This window comes from Nipponia nippon, unplaced genomic scaffold (assembly GCF_047370975.1).
Source record: "Nipponia nippon isolate SJK-2023a ecotype South Korea unplaced genomic scaffold, ASM4737097v1 scaffold_9, whole genome shotgun sequence".
NCBI classification, from domain to species: Eukaryota; Metazoa; Chordata; class Aves; order Pelecaniformes; family Threskiornithidae; genus Nipponia; species Nipponia nippon.
This window is the reverse complement of record NW_028262413.1, coordinates 40,233,157-40,254,939: the sequence shown is the minus strand read 5'-3', so window position 1 is coordinate 40,254,939 and position 21,783 is coordinate 40,233,157. Positions and strand designations below refer to the sequence as shown.

The window sequence follows — 21,783 nt, the reverse complement described above, 5'->3', positions numbered from 1 at the left end:
CTGCAAATTCTTACCAGGCTTTTACAGGAGGCAGTTTTGTATCACAGCTACAAGTCGGGCCAGTGAGCAGACACTAGGACGGCGTGCCGAGGGAGCACTGGCTGATACACGGCCATCTCAGCTGCACGGTCCCTTTGCCTCCCAGGAGGGGTCCAGGATTATGCGGTTGGGGACTTCCTGTCAATCAGGGGATCGTTGAGCAGATGCCCTCTTTCATAATCAGGGAACGCATTATCGATCTCATTATTATTTTTATTATGCTCCTTAATTTCTAGCCAGACCAGCTTTCGCTATGGGACCCAACTCTGGAAACCTATCAGAACCTGGATGAAACCAAGTAAGATCAGCTAGACCTGGACTAGGGGTAAGAAATGTTTCCTACTTATTCTCTGGTGTTTGCAATTCGGAAGGGTACAGAGAGCTTTTCTGCCCGTTCTGATGACCTGAAGGCATGCTCTATAGGAAGCGGCATAGGGCTGAAATCATCCAGCCATGAAATTTGCAAGTAAATGGCTACTTATAGTGTAAAACAATCTGACAAAAGCATGGAAAATGGGGCCCAAGGACACTGCCTCTTTCAATGCTGTTAAGTAGCGGTAAGAATAAATGTAGTATAAACACGTTGTTCTTCCATTTGCAAAGATATATGTTTATCTTCTCCTCTTGTATTAGCTGCTATGTGCCTTAAGTGTCTTTACAGATATTATATATACAGTGAATCACATACAATATTCTTCAAAGTCAGTGGAAGCACTTGCACATCAGTGGGTTTCAGACAGACCCTCCTGACCCCTTGTTTCTCCCAGGAAAGCAGAGGTCTGCTCCCAAGGTTGTCAGACCAAGTAAAACACATGGTTTTATGCCAGTTTGTCCACAGTGGTCTGATGGCTACGATGTGTTTGTGCATATAATTCTTTGAATTGGTTCATCTAGGAGAGAAAAGGTGATAGTCCACTTCCCAAACAGTACTAATGAGATGAAAAGTCAAGCCTTTTGACATCTGATTGCTTTATTCACCCATCAACACCTCTATTAAAAACTCTCTGCAATATTTTCTGGATGGCGTGGCAAGCTGACCATCAGCAAGGAAAGAAGCAATGCTCTGACAGAAGGTAAGCTCTTGCCGGCCTGGACTGGCAGCGAGCGTGCCTTGGTGCTGCACGTGCATCACAGCACACCCAGGGTGGGGGCTCCCACGCTGCGCAGCACCTTGGGCTGGCATCCCGCACCACCAGACCCCATCCCCGTGAGGGCCACGACCCCCTGTCTAAGGGGTACCGCTGGCCTAGTGGGAGCTCAGGTACCATGGGTGGCCGTGGGGCACAAGACCTGTGCATCAGCGGCCTTTGCACCCCGAGGCAGTGGGCGTGCAGGGGTGGGCACTGGGGTGCGATGTCCCCAGGTGGGAAGAGGCATCCTTTCACGCTGGGCATCCCTTGCCTTTGCACCAGGCTGCGGGCGCGCTGTCACCCTCTGCCCGGATTTGGGGTGCAGGATTTGGGGTGCAGGGGGAGGGGGAATAGCGGGGATGACAGTGCGGGGGGAGCCGGGCGCTGCTGCCTGGGGCCGGGGGGCTCCGGGGCTCGGTGCCGCCGGGACCCCGCGCCGAGCCGGGCACCCCCGCAGTTCATGAGGCTGCGAGAGCGGCCGGGACACGCGCTAATAATAATAATAATAATAATAATAATAATAATAATAATAATAATAATAATAATTTAAAACAAAGCCGAAGCGCGGGCCCCCCGCCTCCCGCCGCGCACCGTCCCTGCGGGCGGCGAGCCCCGCTGCCGCAGCGCCCGGGGCCGGCCGGGGCAGCCCCTCCCGCGGCTGCGGGCGCGGGGGGCGGTGCGGGGAGGCTCGGCCTGTGCAGCCCCCTCCCTCCCTCCCTCCTTCCTCCCTCCCTCCCTCCCTCCCTCCCTCCTCCCATGCCAACCTGCTGCCGCCTTTGTCAGCGCAGCCCGGCGCTATGGCATCCTGCTGGGGCTTCAGGCTCGGGCTCTTCCTCCTCCTCCTCGCTGGGAAGCGGCTGCTGCAGCGGCAGAGCCAGCCGTGACGGCCGCGCTCCCCGGGCAAGAGGCAGGCGGAGCCCCCAGGTGAGCCCCAGGTGCGGGGAGGGGGGCACGGGTGTGCAAAGGGGTGGGCTGGCAGAGCGGGGCGCCGAGGACGAGGGCCCTCCCCTCCCCAGCCCCCAGGGATGCTGTGGGGACCGAGAGGGGGGTTCAGCACCGGCCCCCCCCGCGCCGGGTTGGGGGCAGGTGGGGTGAGTGCAGGTAAGAGACCCCTCCCAGCCCCGGCGGTCTCCACCGGCTCCCCCGGGGTACCACCTCTTTGTCAGGCTCCCCGGGAAAGGGGGGACTCAAAAATCTTGAAACTCCATCTGTGACTTTGGCAGCTCCACCTCAGTCCGGCACAGCTGGATCTGTCTGTGGACAGCTGGAGCAAGTGGGTGACCCCCAGCCTGGGCCCCCGGGCCCCCAAACCCGGACCGGGGAGCCTGGAGGGATGGGGAGCACCAAGGATGGGACCAGGAAAGCCGGACCCGCCGGGGCAAGGGAGCCAGTCTGTGCAGAGTCAGGTCCGGGGTGGCAGTGGGGTTGTTAGAGGTTTGCCATGCAGAAATCCAGGTTGCCCACAGAAAGAATAAATTGCTCACATTTAACTCGATTAGACCTTTTTGTGTCTACCTGTCAGTGCTTGCAGTGGTGTCTCCTTATGCAAAAATTTTCAGGAAAAATGGGACTTGGATGTGCTCTAATAACATATTGAGAGGACAGTATTTGTGTGTGTTTGTATGGGCCAATAGTTGGCAAAGAATAACCAAGAGCATATGATGCAGTAATAATTCAAGTAATTTATTGCACAGTTTTAGAATGATTGCACTTTTCCAGACCATATAGATACCTTAACCTGGATTGCATAACTCAACAATGCAAATAATCAGCCTAATGTTATTGTGCAAGAAAAATCGATGGTAAACCTTGTTCGACTTGAGCCCTGACACAGCGGTGAGGGTACGCTGCCTTTATCCACAAGTTCCCCATTAATTTATGCACTGGGAGGCTTTAAAAACTGCTGAATTCTGGGGGGGGGGGGGGGAGGCTGAAGTGTTGTGCAGAGTCCTTTTACAGCAGAGCCTGCCTCTGTTGAGGAGCTGGGTTTGTAAAGCGTGATTTTCCAAGCCTTGTTCACACAAGATAAGAGCCAGAAAATAGCAACTTCTTCCCGTGCCAGCCCGCACCGAGCCCCCGGGTGAAGGCGGGTGAGGGTAGCGGTGGGATGCCCGGGAGGGTGCGAAGCGTGCGTCGCTCCTGTGCGGAACGGCAGCGAGCCGCTGGCGGGAGCGGGTGGCCAAGCCCTGTGAGCTCCCAGGCTGCAGGCGTTCGTCCCCTTTGGCTCTGGAGGAGTGAAGAAAAACCCCACCAGCGAGGCAGGGAGCCAGCACACATCTCCTAGCTGCCCCGGGGACCGGAGCCCAGCCCGCTCCCGCACAGCCGAGGGAACGGTCCAGGGGAGCCTGCCTGTGCCGGGCTGTTCGGGAGGACTTTTCTCTTCAATGAAAGGTGGAGAGAAGCGATTGCCATTGCATGGGCAGGGCTCCAAAGTGCGCTTTTTAGTTTTCTTTTTAATGAGCAGCAGAACGCAGGGGGAGGAGGAGGAATAAGGTGTGGAGAAACCAGCATCGTTTCCCCGAGAGCCGGCTCCCGTCTGCGTGCGTGGTAGGAGCCAGACGGGGCTCGAGATGCCCATTCGTTCATCAAAAATTTCTTAATGTTTTGACAGGGAAATGGATTTGTGAGTATGGGAGAAAACAAAAACCGAATTCCATCTCGATGCGTTACATGTTTCATGCGAGGTGTGCATTGCCTGCCTTGTTTTATAGTATCTGGCGCTGGGAAGACAGGCTGAAAGATTTATGAGCTCAAGTTAATAGTAAACCAGCATATTACAGGCTCTGTATTAATGTTCTCCTGCACTGAAGTAGCTGGCTCTTTCTGGGGGAATTTATGCGAGGATCGCTCGCTCTGTCTGTCGTCGCCGTAATGGTATTATAGGGTGGCCGTGGTTAGTCACCGTGGGGGGAAGCAAAACAAAGATGCTGTTTCCCTCTCGGCAGGCAAATCCAAAGGAGAGGGAAACGATGACTCCAGCAACTGCATCTGTGTATTAGCTGCACCTGCTGTGGATATCGGGAAATGGGGAGAGCAAATGTCAGAGGCACAAAGAGCAGGGAAGGAAATGAAGGAGGAAATAACAGAGGAAGATAACGTGGTCCGTCTGCCAGTGGCCACGATTCAGGCTCGTGCAAGGCATCTTGCCACCCTGCAGCTGCTCAGGGAAGTCTGGTGGTGGGACTTTCTCTTGAATCTTGTGCTGGGATTTATCTGCCCTGATGCGTGCTGCCCTTAGCCCATGCAGTGGGGCAGGGTTTGGGCTGAAGGTGCCATGGGGGAAAGCAGCCAGGGCAACTGGAGAGCAGTACTTACTTCATGAACTCCTGTGGATGGTGAATTTATAGGGTAGTCAGGAGGTGAGGGGAACCCCCGCCCCAGCGCTGATTTGGGAGGTGGTGAGGAAGGAAAGCGAGTGCTGGCTTTTCTGTGGGGAAGCAAGCTGCATGAAAGAGTATGCAGGTTCCCCTGGTCTGGAGGACCACAGGGGAGAGGTCTTGTGGAGGACTGATTCCTAAAGACACCAGAAAATAGAATACTATATTGCCTTTGTGCAGCAGAAAGCACCTCTAGGGATGGTGGTTGCAATCATAATACTCTTGGGCTTCTCCTCCAGAGGCTGAGATAGTGGGTTAATGGTAAGATGAGAGCTCAGTTCATTGCTCTTGGTGCAGGGCAAGAAGGCATTGATTTGTGGTAAGCCTGGAGCTCATCTGCGTGCAAGGAGAGTCAGACCCCATCGACTAGCCATGCAATATGATGCTGTACAAGTCCATGTTGGGATATAATTGTGCTATTAGAGCAGCGAATGTCGAATCTTAGGAAGCTGAGTCAAAGCGACCCTCCCAGTGTTAATATAACAAAATCATTAAAGATAAAATGTTACGTGGCTTCTTTGGTCAGAGACTGTCGTGCTGAAGATAAATAAGCTAGATCCTGTCCCTGTGTCTGCTTAGCTCCATGTCTCTGGAGACCTAAGTCAGTTTGGGGGCGGTTTGGAGGGTGCATGTGGCTGCTGGTAGCAAAGGTAAGGCACAAGGACGTTGGTGGAATTGAGGCCATCTGAGGAGGCCCCATGCTGCAGCGCTTGCTGTGGGTGCTTTCGTTCACTTTGCTGCTTTTGACTGATTCATGACCCTGTACCCTCTCTAAAAGGGCTTCCTGTGCTTATTTCGGAGCTTTGCATTTATGTGCCACGTCCAGGTCTATTCTGGTCCTGCTTTGAGAGCTAATGAATGAACATGGACATAACAGCTGAGACGGTGCATGGCCAAGTGCTTGGCACCTGGGACGTGGCAGCTCCCGGGGTGACTTGCCAAGAGGCACCTGTCCCTGTCGCAGGCTGTTAGGAGGCTTGACAAGAGACGGGGAGCTTAATGTGCCACTGAAAACCTTGGCACTGGGTTTTTACATCCCTGACCCAGGCAACAAGATTTCAGGGCCCTTTTATATTATCCTTATGGGGTAATACATTCTATTCTTCACAGCCTGAATCTGTTGCGTGCTCCACTAGCAGCGTTTCTGATGCTCTGGTACAAGGGAGCACCCATTTCCATGCCCATGCTGAAGCCCAAAGGTACCTTTTGCACCTAAGTGTGCTCACACCAGAAAGCTGTTTGTGAATAGCCAAGGGGTGAAGAGGAAATTATTCCAACTCCTAACTAGCTTGATTTTGCTCAAGGCCTACATCTGATTTTGCAGCCTGCCTTTTCAATTCCCACCTCCCATAGCTGAGCCTCAGTTGAGCGAATTGGCCGAATTCCCACCTCAGCAGGCTCAGCTCTCGCCTGGTCACCCTTGTCTTAATAAAAGCAATGTGAGGTTTGGGGTATGCAGGGCTTCCACTGAACTTACTGAACTTGTCAGCACTCAGCACCTTTGAAAATCAGGCTGCACCTAAGTTTTCCTAGATTCATAGGGTTTAGAAACCTGAATTGAAGTTAAAACCTCTGATGGAAGGGGTATGCTAAGAATGGCTTGGTACAAAACAAAACGGTTTGGGAAACTGTACCTAGGATATCCTCACTGGGATGAGAGAGTAAAGACAGAAAGGTAGGGAACAAAATGGGTTGACAGTTTTAAGAAATATGTTATTGCAAAGTGGCTACTTGTGTATTTTAGCAAGAATGAGAGTGGGGAGAAAGCAGGGCGCTGGCAGGCTGGTGGAGACAGCGTGGAGTGTATATCAGGCTGTGAAAACGCATATCCAGGTGAGGGTTTTTCAAGAAGCTGTGAAGTTACAAATGGAAGGAGATAGTTGCTTTTGCTGGTATTCACTATTCAGCCCAGAGGTGACAAAAAGACAGATTTCCACTCTTGCCCCAAATGGCAGATTTATAACATGCAGAAGACTGACTTGCAATGCCAGTCCCCTGGCTGCTGGGAGAGTCTCCGAGCCCTGCATGTGAAGTTTACTCTGGGAGTGCTTGGTGGCTTCAGTGACAGGTTTGGACCTAGCTTGGGAGCTTCATTGTCTAATGGTGACATGTCAGAGAAATACAAAGGCAGGCTGTGAAAAAGGCTGTGCCTCCAAGCACACACTGTTAATAAAGAGAAAGGGGATACAAGCATCCTCCTCCAGCTTTTAGCATTACTTTCTGGAGCCAAGCACTGAGCAATATAACATTTTTGCTCTTTTTGTCAGTTAGCAGAAGAGTTGTGCTGCTATGCATAATACAGGAGCTTTAAAAGCAAACGTGCATGCAGTGGAGGTGTTGGAAAATCCCCGTAGCCATTGATTTCTGAGAGTAGTATTTACAATCACAGAAATACATTCATGTTGCTGCTGCTCAACTTCTGATCATACGCAGGAGAAAGATGCAACTTAAATAAACAGGCAAGTCTGTATGGAGACTTGTTTCATATTCTTATGGGCAAACTGGTGGTTTTCTTTTTTCCCTCTGGAAGATGGTACTGAGGCGTTTGCTACAAAAGCTGATGTATGCTGGCTTCTGACACTGATAGCAATCGCCGGTGTAATGTCAGGGCAAGATGAAAGGCTACAAGAGAGGCAACAGGAGCCCTGTATTCCTGGAGTGGTGCTCAGGAGCCCTGAGGTTTTTGGCTGTGAGGTGACTTTTTAAATGAGTAATAAGAAACCTTGCAAGCCTGACTTTTGTGCTTTGCCATTTGGGTGGATATTCTGCACTTGATGCAGATGGAGAGACTAGTTCCAGACGTCATCTAAGGGTGGGAGTGAATGGGGGAAGATACCATACCTGTCTGGGGAAAGGAAAATATTTTTGTCATTCCTATCAGGAAGAATAACAAAGACAAAGTGTCCAAACATAGGAATTGGCAGACTGCATCATCCTGTGCTCTGTCTCTTCTAGTAGCCAACAGCAGAGACACCGACAAGGATATTCACAGTAGGCAGATGAAAAATAATCTGCCCCCCCCTCAACAGCCTTTCCTAATCCATAATAGCTAGAGGTTGGTTTCAGCTGTGAAAGTGCAGGGGTTTATATCCTTCCCAAGATGTTTGCTAGCGTTAGTTGTGCTTGTTCAGGCTATTCTTGTTAGCCACATAAATGTGCAGCCTTTGCTCTCCACCTCTGCCCTATCATTTCAGGCTGGTGAATGGAGCTGCACTCCCTGGGTTTCTCTGGGAGCACATCACTGAAGAGGATGTCCTCTGTCCTTGATATTTCTCAGTCTTCAAATCCACCCTGATTGGCAGCCAGCCCTCTAGCATCTGCTGGATTGGTTTCAAGATTCAGTGGGATTTTTTTTTTTTTTGTTTAACTCTTTCTGCTCTTTTCTAAATTTTGCACTTTACAGCTGAACTGGGGCTCACACAGATTTTTTCCATGGGGCCCGGCAGCTTTTGTATTCCTGAGTCATAAACTTAGGAAAAGGTATTTCTGGACAAAGTATCATGGTATCCAGAGGAGATAATTCAGAGCAGAGGAGAAAATAATGTTTTAAAATAAGCAAGATGGTAATTATGTGCTCAAATAAAAAACTTCTAAAAACACGTCAGAAGTTTATTCTCAGAAAATCTTCCTGAGAGCCATTTGCAGTCAGATATGAAAACAGCTGGGGTTGTCATAGTGTAGTAGATATCTCTGGTTAGGCTAGGGCTAGAATTACTGCCAAACAATTTGACGTGTCTGTACTTTCAACCTTTCACAAGTTGGTAAGAAATTCTATGAAAGCCCCGTAGCAAGAAGGCTGTGATTGTATATCTGCCATTAGTTCAGCCCCTTCAGAGCTTCTGCTGTTTATTCACTTGCTCGCTTTAGTAGACACTGACATAAATGAGCCTCCTTGGATGAAATCCTGATTCCATTTAAGTATTGATTTCATCGATGCCAGGATTACAGCCTGGAGTTGGGAAACATGAGGACGGGTTATACAAGCGAGCCCTTGACTACATGGCTAGGGAGTCAGGTCCCGTCTGTGGCTGAATTACAGGGTCCTAAATATTATCTGTGGGTGACTTACAGTCTTTTTTGTTTGCTGTTGTGTGTTGCTATAGAAGTGGAACGCAGTTTCCAGGCTAAACAGCAAAATACGCTTAAGCCATGGAGTCCAACCAGGAATCCTCGCTCTTCCTGGTGAAGATCTTGGAGGAGCTGGACACGAAGCAGAATACCGTTTCTTACCAGGACCTCTGCAAGTCCCTGTGTGCAAGGTTTGATTTATCCCAGTTGGCCAAGCTCAGAAGCGTGCTGTTTTACACTGCTTGCCTGGATCCTAATTTCCCAGCGACTTTGTTCAAAGACAAAATGAGATGCACTGTAAACAATCAGCAATCAAAGAAAATCATGGTTGCAGCAGATATAGTAACAATATTCAACCTCATACAAATGAATGGAGGAGTGGCCAAGGAGAAACTTCCAGTTGCAAGGCAGAAAGTGAAGAAGAAAGAGTCCTTCGAGTCCTGTAGATCTGACACGGAAATCTGCAATATGGCAGACTGCGTGCCCAACTGCGAGCTGAACGACCAGGAGTTTAACCGGGGCTTTCCAGTCAGAAGGTCTTCAAAATGCAGAAAGATGGACTGCAAAGACTGTCAACAGTTTGTTCCCTCGTCAGAACCCAACTTTTTGCTTGGTGTGAATAAGGACATGAAAGGCCGGGCTGCCTCTCTGGACAGGCTACAGGCGCTGGCGTCCTACTCCATCGCCACATCTCCACCATGCGAGATGCAGAGTACGTACTTCCCCATGAACATTGAAAATGAATCTATTTCAGACCAGGACTCCTTGCCTATAAGTGCAGGCATAAAAGAAACCTTCATTTCAAACGACGAGCCGTTTGTGATGCAGTCATGTGTCCAGAAAAGAAATATATTCAAAGAAGATTTTCATAATCTGATTACAATATCTCCCAACTTAATACCATCCAACAAAAAGCCAGAAGATGGACACAGAGAGCCTCAGAACAGGAAAGAAAGCTCTAAGCAGGCTTTCTTCAACCACAGCTTTGAAATGCCATACAGCAGCCAGTACTTGAATCCAGTTTATTCTCCTATACCAGACAAAAGACGAGTGAAGCATGAAAGTTTAGATGATCTTCAAGCTTCAACGTATTTTGGCCCAACTACTATTCTTGGTCCCCAGGACACCAAAAAGTGGACTGGAAAGCCAACCAAGCAAACTGCCTGGCCAGCTAAAAGCTGGAGCTTAAATACTGAGGAGGTACCTGACTTTGAACGATCATTTTTTAATAGGAAGCAGCCTGAAGAGAAGCCACGATACCAGAGTTCAAACAACCCATCTCCCAGCTTTCCTTCAGCTGACAGGCATCAGTCCTACCTAAATGCGAAGGATCAGCAACCAATTATGCAGGCAAACTATGCTGTGAAACCAAATGGGCATAAACCCAAGGAAATTCCTTCCATCCTAGATGTGGAGAAACATGAGCCAGTCAAAAAGTTTAAGGATAAAAGCATTAATTGTACTTCTGTTCAGATCTTAAGCATTGACAGGACCACGAGTGTTGGGACACAAACAGAGCAGCAAGTTCTGGACCACAAGAAATGCAAGGATTTGTGTGCAGCGAGCCAAGCCAAGTACGGAGAGCGGCACTCTCTTAAGCAGTCAGATGATGACTCTGAAATCGTGAGCGATGACATCAGTGACATTTTCCGGTTTTTGGATGACATGAGTATCAGCGGGTCGACGGGAGTGATGCAGTCGTCGTGCTACAACAGCACTGGCTCCTTGTCTCAGGTGCATAAATCAGACTGTGAGAGCTCACCTGAGCACAACTTGACTAAAATCTCCAACGGGAGTGCCTGTAACAAATTGGATAAAGTGGTCCGGGCAGATGTCAGTAACACAGATGATGAACTGAAAACGAGTGTCTGCAAATTAGTTTTGAGAATTGGAGAAATAGAAAAGAAACTGGAATCTCTCTCAGGTGTTCGAGAAGAAATCTCTCAAGTCCTGGGAAAATTGAGCAAGTTGGATCAAAAAATTCAGCAGCCAGAGAAGGTCAGCGTGCAAATAGATCTCAATTCTTTGACAAGCGAGGCCGCGTCAGATGAGAGTAACTCCCCGCAGATATTTCAGTGCCACAATACTCCTCATGGAGGCAAACTAGAGAATAATCCAGAATGGTGCTGTTCAGACGCCAGTGGAAGTAATAGCGAGAGTCTTCGAGTAAAAGCCTTAAAAAAAAGTTTGTTTACTAGGAGGTCATCAAGATCATTAACAGAGGAAAATAGTGCAACTGAATCCAAAATAGCAAGTATTTCAAACTCTCCCCGAGACTGGAGAGCTATTACTTACACCAACCAAGTTGGCATTACGGAAGAGGAGATGAAAGAGAGAGATGGAGGAGAAAATAAGGACTGGCACAGGAAATCTAAAGAGGTAATTTCAACTTTAACTCGCGTAATAAGCACTTAAAAATAATCTAGTTATGAATGTCTTCCATAGTCATCACAAGCCTCAGGGTGTGACAATACTTTGCGCTGCCATATTATGCCTGTCTTTATTGTTATCATAATTGAGTGATTTTGTACCTATATGTTCTTGCTTGGCAGCTGCAATATGGTCAAGTTGTTCCTTAGAAGCACTTAGCTTTTTTGAAAAGGGGGGGGGGGAGTAATGTGGGTGAGATCTGCAGAAGATGATGGTATTCTTCATCATCAGTGGCCATATAAGGAAGCCGGGTAATTAACTTGGTGAAAAGTGCGTGAGGAAAATTGAAATTCTCTAGTGGTTGTTTTAGAAGGGATATTTTGAAATTGCATTGTGACAGCTTTTATCAGAGAAGTATGTGCATATTTAAAAGGCAACAAAATAGATTCATGGATTCAAATCCCTCAAGAAAAGAATCCTTGTACATGTACCGTGAGAAGCAAACTGTAGTTATGTTCTCCATATCTGGCTTTCACGGTCATTTACATGAGCCTTAAACCTCCTGTTGAGGAAATGCAGCATAGCTGTGGTCTTGTTTTGGTCACTCAGGAAAAACGCTGCCCATCCCTCCCAACAGCTGCCCACTGCCGTCTTCACAGATTGCACAGCTATGGTGGCCGTCCTTGCACTGGGCTCTGGTTGCTGCTCAGTTGAAACTGCATGGTGTGAGCGGTTGTTTCTGTTTCATGGACAATGGAGGTTAGGGGTCCTTCAGCTCTTTTGTCAATCAGGACCACATGATGGGCATGCTGTGCCTCCTTACGGGGAGGAATGAGGGCAGAGAAGGGTTGAGAAAGCAGAAGAAGAGGTTTGATGGAAATAAGTGCAGTTTTATGAACAAGAAACCATAAACCATGGGTTATTAGCAGGTTGCAGAAGGGGGAGAAGGTTAACCTTAGTAAGCCCAAACCTTGGCTTTTCTGTACATTGGTCTGCCCAGGATGAAATGCTGGCTTTGAAAGTCCCTTCCTCACTTCTGCAGTAGACTGTGTCTGGCACTGGATTGGTGCTATGGATGGTGTGGTGTCAAGGGGGTGCTGCCTGGGGGCTTCCCATGAGACTTCTTCATGTTAAGATTTGATCTGGAAACAGAAATCTGGAAGCCTGCATGGGGCTCTTGGCTTTTCCAGATCAGCTAGGCTTTTTTGGATGTCAGGGCCATTTTTAGAATAGTTTTATAACGTGTAAACAGTATAAAACCTAATTTTCCTCTGTTGAATCAGCTTTGTGTTCACGTTATGGTGAACAAGGAGTTGTGTCTGTAAAATACCTCTTTGGTCTGGTTATGAGAAGAGGGTGGGCAAATGGATTAAGGTCATCCAAAATCTTCGTCCTAGCTGGTGCTTTTCTTACCATGGCTTAAGCAGCATCATATGGTGAGTCTGAAAGGAGTATCTCTGTCCTTTGTGTTTAACCCCCTCATAGTCCTGTTTCTTCTCTCAAATTCTTTTGAACCCTATTGCAGGCAGACAGGCAATATGAAATTCCACAGCCACATAGACTCTCTAAACAACCAAAAGATGCTTTCTTGATTGAACAAGTCTTTAGTCCTCATCCCTACCCTGCCTCACTCAAGTCACACATGAAAAGCAACCCGCTCTACACAGATATGAGGTTGACAGAGCTGGCTGAAGTGAAACGCGCCCAGCCGTCATGGACCATAGAGGAATACACGAGGAATTCGGGGGATAAAGGCAAGATTGCAGCATTGGATCTACAAGTGAGTCCCATTTGTTTAATTTGAATGGCTTGATTGTGAATGGATGTTGCCAGAATACGTATTTAAGAAGGGATTTGAATAGCTCAGGAAGGAGCTATGCAGTGTTGAGCCTCTAATCTTGCTGATCCCTATCCATCCTGGCCAGGGACAAAAAAAAATGTGGATGTTTGATTGCTGAATGGTGATCCTTGACAGGCTGGTGCTCCCAGCTTATTCTGCAATGGAGAGATGTCTGCTAAGCCATCGTGGTGTTAGTAGCTCTAAAGAAGAGTTTAGAGGTAAAGGGGTGCAGAGATGAACTGGTCCCTAACTGCAGCAAGGCAGAGTGGTGCAGAAGCTGGCATTGCTGCTTTTTCTTCTGTCCTTGTTCTGTCTGAATTGTTCACAGAGAATTTAAGTGTTAGGGCTTTTTCCATTTTGCTAGGAACATGAGACACAAAGTACTTGTAGAAGACGCTCCACACCGTGATTATTTTTGAATCACATCACCGTTGCAGCTTTGAAATGGCTGTTGGAAACCAGAGTCATGTGAAGAGAGCAGCTAATGGTCTGTCTTATTTGCATTTCAGTTCAGCCTGGAAGTGTGCAGGCTCTTCTGCAACAAGCAGAGCAGAGTAAGTTACTGGGAGGCAAATCCAAATTTTGCATTTAAATTTTCCCAAACTGTGGTGTATTTGAAATCACAATCCTGATATATAATGGGCTGCCCAGACCCGGACTGAGCCCCCGTGTTGGATACCTTGTCTAGCCTGATAAACACGAGACATTTTCTAGGAAGGAAGATATCTGAGCACATATTTAAAGAGTAAGCATGAAGAATGCCATCCAAAATGTGTAAAGACCAAACAAATGTTGCCATATTTGGTCATGAAATGCAAAATGCATCACATAATGAAATCCATACTGATGCGCAGATCTCTGTGTATCATTTGTATGGATTTATACAGCAGCATGCAGAGCCAGCGGGGGGAATGGTGCTGACCTCAGGCATTTTGGGCTCCTTGCATGTGCGTGGATGCCCCAGAGCAGAGCAAGCTGCCTCAGCTAGCTACAGGCTTGGCAGCAGTTGGGGTACACTGATCCACAGCTCGGGGCTTATCAGCGCCGTGCTAACACGGCTCTGTAATCAACGGTCTGTGCGGCACAGCCATACGCAAGCAGGGAGTCTGCTTGTCTCCAAAGCTTGTCTGCCAGGGCAGGTGGCACGCGAGAGCCTGAGACTTGCAGCTCCACGCCAGCTCTCGATGGCTCAGTGCTGAGGTACCTAACCCCGCTCCAAACCCATCAGACTAAGCCCTAGTAGAACATCAGGATACTGTGAGAAAGGCTTGGATAGCCCAAGGAGAACTGCCATGCCTCAGGGCCAGGTGTTACCTGGTTTGGAATTAAAACCATCCCCCACATAGTGCTGTAGTGCAACTCCCACGAGTGTTTGTGCAGGAATTTGTGCACAACAAATTCACCTCCTGGCTCAGCTCATGCAAACTTCCCTGTCCTCACCAGCCTCTGCTCTGTGCTGTGACTAAAGTGCACTTGAAGAGAAACCAGGTAGCACAGGGACCAGGCTGCATCTTGCCTCAGCTGCCTGCTGCTTTTTGGGACTGAAAAAGCATTAGAGGGCTTACTAAATTCCTAACCCTGGCACTGCAGACTGTATGCTAGAGTAGGGATAGGTAGGCTGAAAGAATTTCCTCTGCAGCAGGCGGCCGCAAAGCATCCCTTACCTGCTGCGCGGAGGCAACAAGGGAGGTGATATTTGGAAGCAAGGCTCCCCTGGGAGAAGTGTTCTCCATCTGCTTCTCATAGGGCCGTTTTGTTCCCTGTAAGCAGCTCCGCGTGACAGTGAGCAAACCAGAGAAATCGGCTTATTGCCATCATTTATCTTTAGGATAAAGGTGATAAAACTTTACTGGTTTGATTCTCTCCTTCCAAAAGGACTGTCAGAATTGCATCTACTCCACAAAGCCCATGTCTAGACTTTATAATAGAGCTTACTGACAAACTTAAAAAATAGACACAGACTGATGAGTGGGTTTTTTTCCCAGTGATTAAGTTTATTAGAACTGAAAGTAAATACATTATGCTTTAATGAACATTCCTACGTCTGGCAATGAAATGGGAAAAGAAGCTGATTAACAGTAATGGGCCTTTTTAATAATGCATCTTCCTTCTGAAGTAGTTAAAAGGTCAATACCAAGGCAGAGAGGTCCAAAACTGTAATTTCCTTGAAGCATAGCATGGCTATCTTTGGGTTTTTTCTACCTTTGTTTATTTAAAATTTCTCCTGGCACTCGACAAGTCTGCTGGGTTGTCATTTAAAAAAGAAACTGCAAAACTAGTCAGGCCAAAGTTTGTCCCATGTGTGGGGACTATGTGAGGTCTCATTGCTTTGCTCTGGGTATGATGATCCAGTGGGACAAAACATTGTCAGGCCATTTTCTGATGCCTTTAGAGATGCGGTTGCTGATTTTTTTCGGAAGGCTGGAATAGGTCATTCAGAGCCTGAATGGTACAATCTCAGACTCGGCTGATGGTCTCTGTTTCAGCATGCTAGCACTATCACAGAGATCTCCGTTAAATGATCATAAAACCGTTGCTCAATTTTAATTGTTTATTTCTAGGGTAGCTATAAAATCACTTCTTGTTGTAGTTCTGTACATAAAGCAAATGCTGCTTTCAGGCACAGCAAGGTTTCAGCCAGTAGCTCGTGGCCACAAAATCTGAATTAGCCAATTAAAGTCTTACCCAAATCCCTCTCAAGTCAGCTGGAGTGTCTTTGTGCGGAGTCCAACGGGCTTTGGATCAGGTCTGTTCTGAGCACAGAAATGGTGTGTGTTGGGGTATTCTCACTGGAACATTTTTATGTGGAATCTTTTTCATTTTTTTTAAAGAAATGGCCTTTTGGAGCCCCAGACACAGGAGACAGCTTTGAGGAGAAGCTGTCATTTTTCAAAAATGTTCTTTCTGCTTTATTGCTTTCTGCTGGTAAGTGCAATATAATGCCTAGTGTTTGGGTTTCCCCCATTTCCCCTCCATTTTCCCTAACAGAAAGGATGAAGGGAAAAAATACAAGCAAGGTGGAAATGCAAAGCTTGAAGAACTCAAATTCTAAGGAAGAAAAAGCTAAAAGATTAAAAAAAACCAAAAACCAAAAAACAAACCATGTTCAGATGGAGATGCTGATAAAGTTCCCCAGGTTGCCTTTAATTTTCTGACCAATTCAGATTTCTTTCACTTTTTATTTTTTGTTTGTTTTTGGTTTTGTTACCTGTGTGGAATGGGCGGGCAAAGTCTTCCATTTCTTAAGCAAACTCTTAAAATCACCTCCAACCCAGAAAGACTCGGACTTTGGCAATGAGCAGAGTATTGCTTCCTGTGGAAATATAGATTGTGCCACTGGGGTTAAATTGTCTCATCCCTGGAGATGGTCCAGAGCGATGTGTGGTACCAAATCGTGTGCCAGGTACTCACTTCCCTTTCTCTTCTTGCCCCTAAAACTGAGACAGCATCATGCACCCAGCTGATTTTCAGAAGATGGAGCTGGAAGGAGAGCTGGAAGCTGAGGGTCACTCTGTCCTGGGTGATTTCATGGAAACCCACTTGCAGCCTCCCTCTGCGGGGTGTTCGGCACCTGCTGCCTGAGGTTGTGTATTCCCATGCTGAAACGAAGGGCTGGTGTCCCCAGGTGTTGCCGTTCTGGAGGGGGTCTGCAAATTGCCCATCCAGAGGGACTGGGTGCCGGATGGGGCTGGTCAATCACGCCCTGCAAGCAAGTTATGGTAGCAAAATTAGGGTTAGCTTTATAAAATGTAGTGCATGAGGAGTATATGTTAAGAACTCTTCCCATCAGCTGGGCTTTAATAATTTAAAAAGCAGTAACAGACCAGTAGGTGCTGACATCTCTGCTGTCTAGGAGATTAAAGAGATTTTATTTAAATGCCATCCAAGATGATGAAGTTTCCGGCAAATCAGAGGTACGTGAGGGATTTTGCAGTAGACTTGTACTGTTGCAGGAATTTATTTTTTGCAGTATTTTGTTGCCACTTTCATCAGCCTTATGGAATTGGGACCAGGAGTCGAAGGGATGTGAGAAGCGGCAATAACCCACTTTATCCTGACAGCAGACCCAGATGCAGTTGGGAGGCCTTCAGGCACATCTGCTTTATTTATTTATTTTATTAATGACAGATCACAGACAATTAACAACTGTTTCCTTTTAATTTTTAGACTCAAGAATCTTTAAACCCAAACAACTTAGAATACTGGATGGAAGACATTTATACTCCTGGCTATGATTCCTTATTAAAACGCAAAGAAGCCGAGTTCAGAAGAGCAAAGGTTTGCAAGATAGCTGCCCTGATAGCAGCGGCAGCTTGTACGGTTATTCTGGTCATTGTAGTTCCCATTTGTACAATGAAATCCTGAACCTGCGGACGGACCCGTGACTCCCAGCCGCGTGTATCTCGGATAGCTCATGCTGTCTTTCAAACGTCTGGTGGCAAAACTGGAAGGAATTTGCTAAGGAAGAATGTTCTGAGGATATCCTGATGGAGAATGCTGTAAACGTAGGCAAAACACAAAACAACAAGAGAAACATTTTTTTTTAAAGTATTATTTTAAATAACAGACTGTGTGGCGGAGTTAATGGGAACTTGGTTCAATTTTTATGCATTTTTAAAAGTGCAATATTTTTTTTTTCCTAAAGAAACAATATAAAGTTTTACAGAATCAGAGACTGATGAGAATCCAGGCAAAAGAGGAAGGTTGTCTGAGTTATGTTGCATTTAATGGAGGTATGGGTACATGGAGGTAGCACTGTATAGAAGGGAATGTTCTATATGCATTACATCGGGGAGCTAGGAAAGTCTTAAAGCTCTCTACAATGTAGAAAACTCTGAATGTATTGTATTTATTTTATAGTATTTATGTATTTCATGATCATTTGATTGAAAGCAGACTGTGTAGCCATGAACAGAGTCCATTCCTGTGTTCAGATTAAAAAGGGCTCTTTGTATTTGGTCTTGCCCTAAGACCCGCTCTATCATCACTGAGTACTTAGATAAGTGCAATGTGCTGCAGACCAAAAAGATTATGTTTTAAAGCAATCGCAAGAGGTTTTAGTTGCTTCTGTTGAATAACATTTGCATAGAGCTGGCAAACTTGCCTTGCCAAAAGGGTATTCTTTACCTCCGCAGACAGTGAAATTGTCTCCGTTTCACTCCTGCCAGCAAGCAAAACTGGCAAATCAAAGCAACACTCTGTTAAAGTTCTTGGAAATGTAATCTGAACAGCTATAATTTTTTTTCACAAAGTCTTTGTGCCTTTTTTTAGACTGTAGATTAAATAGAACTGTTTAATTTTGCTATTTTAAGCCCATAACATAAATCACAGCATAATGGGTACTAATGGAGGTTCTTTTCCCGCAAGCCTTCTGTACAGCTCAGAGTGCTCCTCAAACAGCAGGGCTGGTGGTTACTGAGCACTTATATTAAGGGCACAGTTTTTCAGCACTAGTGGAAACTTGCTGTTAATGCAATGCATTCGGCATGGGGAGATCTTTTGCTTCCCTCTTGCTAATGTACTCAAGAATGATGGTTGACTCTACCGGACAGCAAGCAGTCTGTATCCCATGGGAAATGGCCATTTGATGCTTTATCCCAAATGCAAATAGCAGGTTCAAAGTAATTCTCAAGCTATGACAGAAATTACCTGCCATGGTTAGTGAAAGCAAATACCCAGACAGTATTACTCTTCTGTCAAGTATAGATGAAAAAAAAAAAAGTAAAAAAAAAAAATTTTTTTCAGGAAATAATGTGATCTTGCTGGTCCTCTAAGGGAAAGGAGATTCTTTTAGTGAATGCTCTTTACGTAGGGTAATTTGGTTTCTTCAGAAGCAGCCTCCCTACACGATGAGACAGCAGCTAGGAAAGCATCGGATGCTCATTCCTCCGGCTCTCTGGGATGTGCCGCACTCACTGTTTGTTTCTGGCTGGTTTAAAAAAAGTAGTGAGGAAAGAGTGTGTGGGAGGCGAAGGCTTTGTTGTGACTTCAGATGTGTGTCAGTTCTTTCCTGCAGCTGGAGATCTGTTTATGTGCTGCTTGTGTGCTGTATTTTATTTAGGGACAGGTGATCCCTGGGACCACTGGTCTATCAGGAAAAGTACAAGCACAGGGTCGGGTGTCCCATCAGCAAATACAGAACAAGGATAAGCCCCTAGACTGAAATCTGCGCCTGCCTAGCCTGAATCCTGACCCAAATTCTGTAGCTTTGGCCCATTCCTAATACCAAGATTATTTCTCTTTCCTCCCAGATGCTGCAGGATGGAGTCACAGCAGGGAGTGAGCAATTCACACTCTATTTTAGGCGGCCTTCGGTTATGGTATGATTCAGACCACCTGAGTTTAGGAGCTGAGGATCCACACATAGTAAATATAGACATGTAGAGAGACCTCTGGGGACGATTCGGAGCTGCCAGCAAGATGTCTAATATTAGACATGTGAATACACTCCGGAGGGCATTGCTCTGCAGTTTACCTTATGCACAATTTAGGTTGATTGTATATGTAAAAAAAAAATCTATTCCTGGTTCCAGGTAACGTCAGAAAGCCCTTTTACACCCCTCCTCGGCCCAGCGATAGCAAGCACGAGGTGCTGTCCCAAAGGCCAGCATGGCCCTGTGGTGGTACAGTGTCAGTCCCCCGTCTGCCCGCGCCGGCGGTGACAAGTGCCTTGGCGGGGCAGGATGGGTGTGGGACAGACACCGGGCAGACCCCCCGCCTTCGCCATTCCCCCCTCTGCTAGCACGAGCGATCTGGCCCTGCCACCCCCAACCCGAAATCAGCAGCGCTTCCTCCATTTCATCTCAGTAATCTGATTTTAGAAAATATCTGAATATCTAAGTGGAGATGCGAGAAGGGTGTAGGAGATGTTATTGATTACAGGGGCTGGCTGGGGCTGTGCTTGCACTGATGCATTAGAGCAGATGTAAGGACCCCTGTTTTGTCTGTGCAGGGGTTATTTTTGTCTGTGCAAGACTCATCCAACTGGCACTGGATGAGTCTTTGCATTACAGATGCCCAAAATCCTGGGAAGGATTTGGCAGGTTATGGAGCTGTGGGTGATGTGGAGCTGGCACAACTCAAGCACTCAGCATCCCAAGCATCCACACCGCTCCTAATTTATCGAGGTGCTTTTGCCCATCTTCACTTTGCACAAGCAGCCAGTGGCACTCGTCTCCATCAGGGCAGGTGGAGATCATGGTTCGGCACAGATCCCTCTCCCATTCGGGGCTTCGTTCAACTCCCACAACCTCTGGGAGCATCCCTGTGGTGCCAGGAGCCTGAGGGGAGCAGGGAAAGTGGAGCCCAGCTCCCTGCCTCCCCGTTCCGCAAATACCTCTGGGAGCCGCTGCCTCGCCGTCTCCTCCGCTCCCCGGCTGCCTCCAGCAGCTCCTCAGCACTGCTGGGATGTGCGTCCCTAGCCATTCCCAGTGGGTTTTACATCTGGCATAGAGCTCTTCGCTTAAAATAGGTAAGGAGATGGAGCGGTGGGATGCTGCCACCGGAGGAGAGCAGCCCGGGAAGGAGGGACCCTGCGGTTCTGCAGAGTATACAAGCTAGGCGAAATCCTGACAATATTAACCTGCAAGAATATTGTGATCAACCTTGTGAACCAGTTATCAACTAGTATATGCTGTATACTATACGATAGATTTTTGTATAAAAAAAAAACAAACAAAAAACAAATTAAAGCTATAGGTACAGTGTAATCCTTGGTGTGATTGAAAAAAGTGTCCTAGATTGTATTACTTAATTAAAATAATGATGAGCATATTGAACTGTTTTTCGTATTTATGCCTTATAAACTTGATATATTACACATGATAAAATGAAACTGTAAGAATTATAAAAAAGATACTCCATTTTGGGGGCAAATCCCATTTGCTTTTCCTAAAACAAGAGTGCTGCTTGAGATCAGCTCAATAAATCATGTGTGGAGAAGAGCAAGAGCAGGATCTGTCCCCAAATGACTTTTTAGGATTTTTTTTTTTTTAAATGGGGCTTTGGTTAATGTACTATGTAATAATTTTATTTTATAAAGTTACTGTACAATGTTGCCTTTTGGTTCATTTAAATATAATACCAAATAAACTTGAAAATTACAGTGTCCTAAGTTTTAATGAAACAGTTATAATAATTTATTACTCCATTGCTTTTCCTCTTCTTTTTTTTTTTCCAGGGACATCAAGATAGCCATGGGATGTGAATGTCTCAGTGTTAGATAACTAAGCAGCCTATCTAGTTCTTGAATTGCTAATGGATTTCTTACTTGTGAAATAATAAGATGGCAGAAGATAATGAAAAATGAGTTTGTTGGGTTTCTTTTAAAAGCTGCTTTGCATCACATTGTCTGGGCTTCTGGGAGATTAGCTCTTGACACTAATCATAACATTTCATTTTATAGGTTATTTCATGACTGAGTTTTGCCATATCAACTCTTTTAACAAGGTCATGACTGATATTTTGGTATCTGTTTCACTTACATGTTTATGCAACCACTGTCCCTTTTAAGTCAGTACTATAGATAACTATTTATAGTCACCTATCAACAGGCAATCAGTTTGCTTAGGATCTCTGTGTGAATTTAATCTGCTGCTTTTGACTTGTTAATTGCAAAAACAGATTATCTTAAAATTCCAGGTGTTGAAACAAAGATAGAGCTGAGCCCACCACTGAAGGTAATCCAGCATCAGAGGTTGCAAAGGGGAGCTGCAGAAAAGAGGACATATATAAATAATGAGCAATAACATGAAAATGTAGTAATGCAAGACCTTGGTTTCCTCTTGGTCTCTACTGCATAAGCACCTTTAATGCATTGCTTTAGCAGTCCTGGTCAGGATGGGGACTGCTGAGTGCTCCCTGTGAGGCTGGGACACCAGCTCGGCCCTCGGGTGCTCACGTGTTGTCAGTCAGGCTGCAAACCATCACAGGTCCCCTTGGGAGGGACTGTGATTCACAG

At 46.5% G+C, this 21,783-nt stretch overlaps 1 protein-coding gene across 2 annotated transcripts; it reads left to right on the top strand.

The window, feature by feature from the left end:
• Window positions 1–337: 337 nt before the first annotated feature.
• MINAR1 (membrane integral NOTCH2 associated receptor 1) lies at window positions 338–20,774 on the top strand. 2 transcript variants are annotated; one of them, XM_087744006.1, is made up of 5 exons: window positions 338–364; window positions 934–1,112; window positions 8,650–10,993; window positions 12,510–12,764; window positions 16,992–20,774. In XM_087744006.1, exons 3-5 carry the CDS (start codon window positions 8,696–8,698, stop codon window positions 17,187–17,189), a joined length of 2,751 nt encoding a protein of 916 aa, XP_087600132.1. In that variant the 5' UTR covers window positions 338–364; window positions 934–1,112; window positions 8,650–8,695; the 3' UTR covers window positions 17,190–20,774. The 2 variants fall into 2 exon arrangements, with proteins under 2 accessions (XP_087600132.1, XP_087600131.1); XM_087744005.1 differs by lacking the exons at window positions 338–364; window positions 934–1,112 and adding an exon at window positions 1,940–2,093.
• The last annotated feature ends 1,009 nt before the right edge of the window (window positions 20,775–21,783 follow it).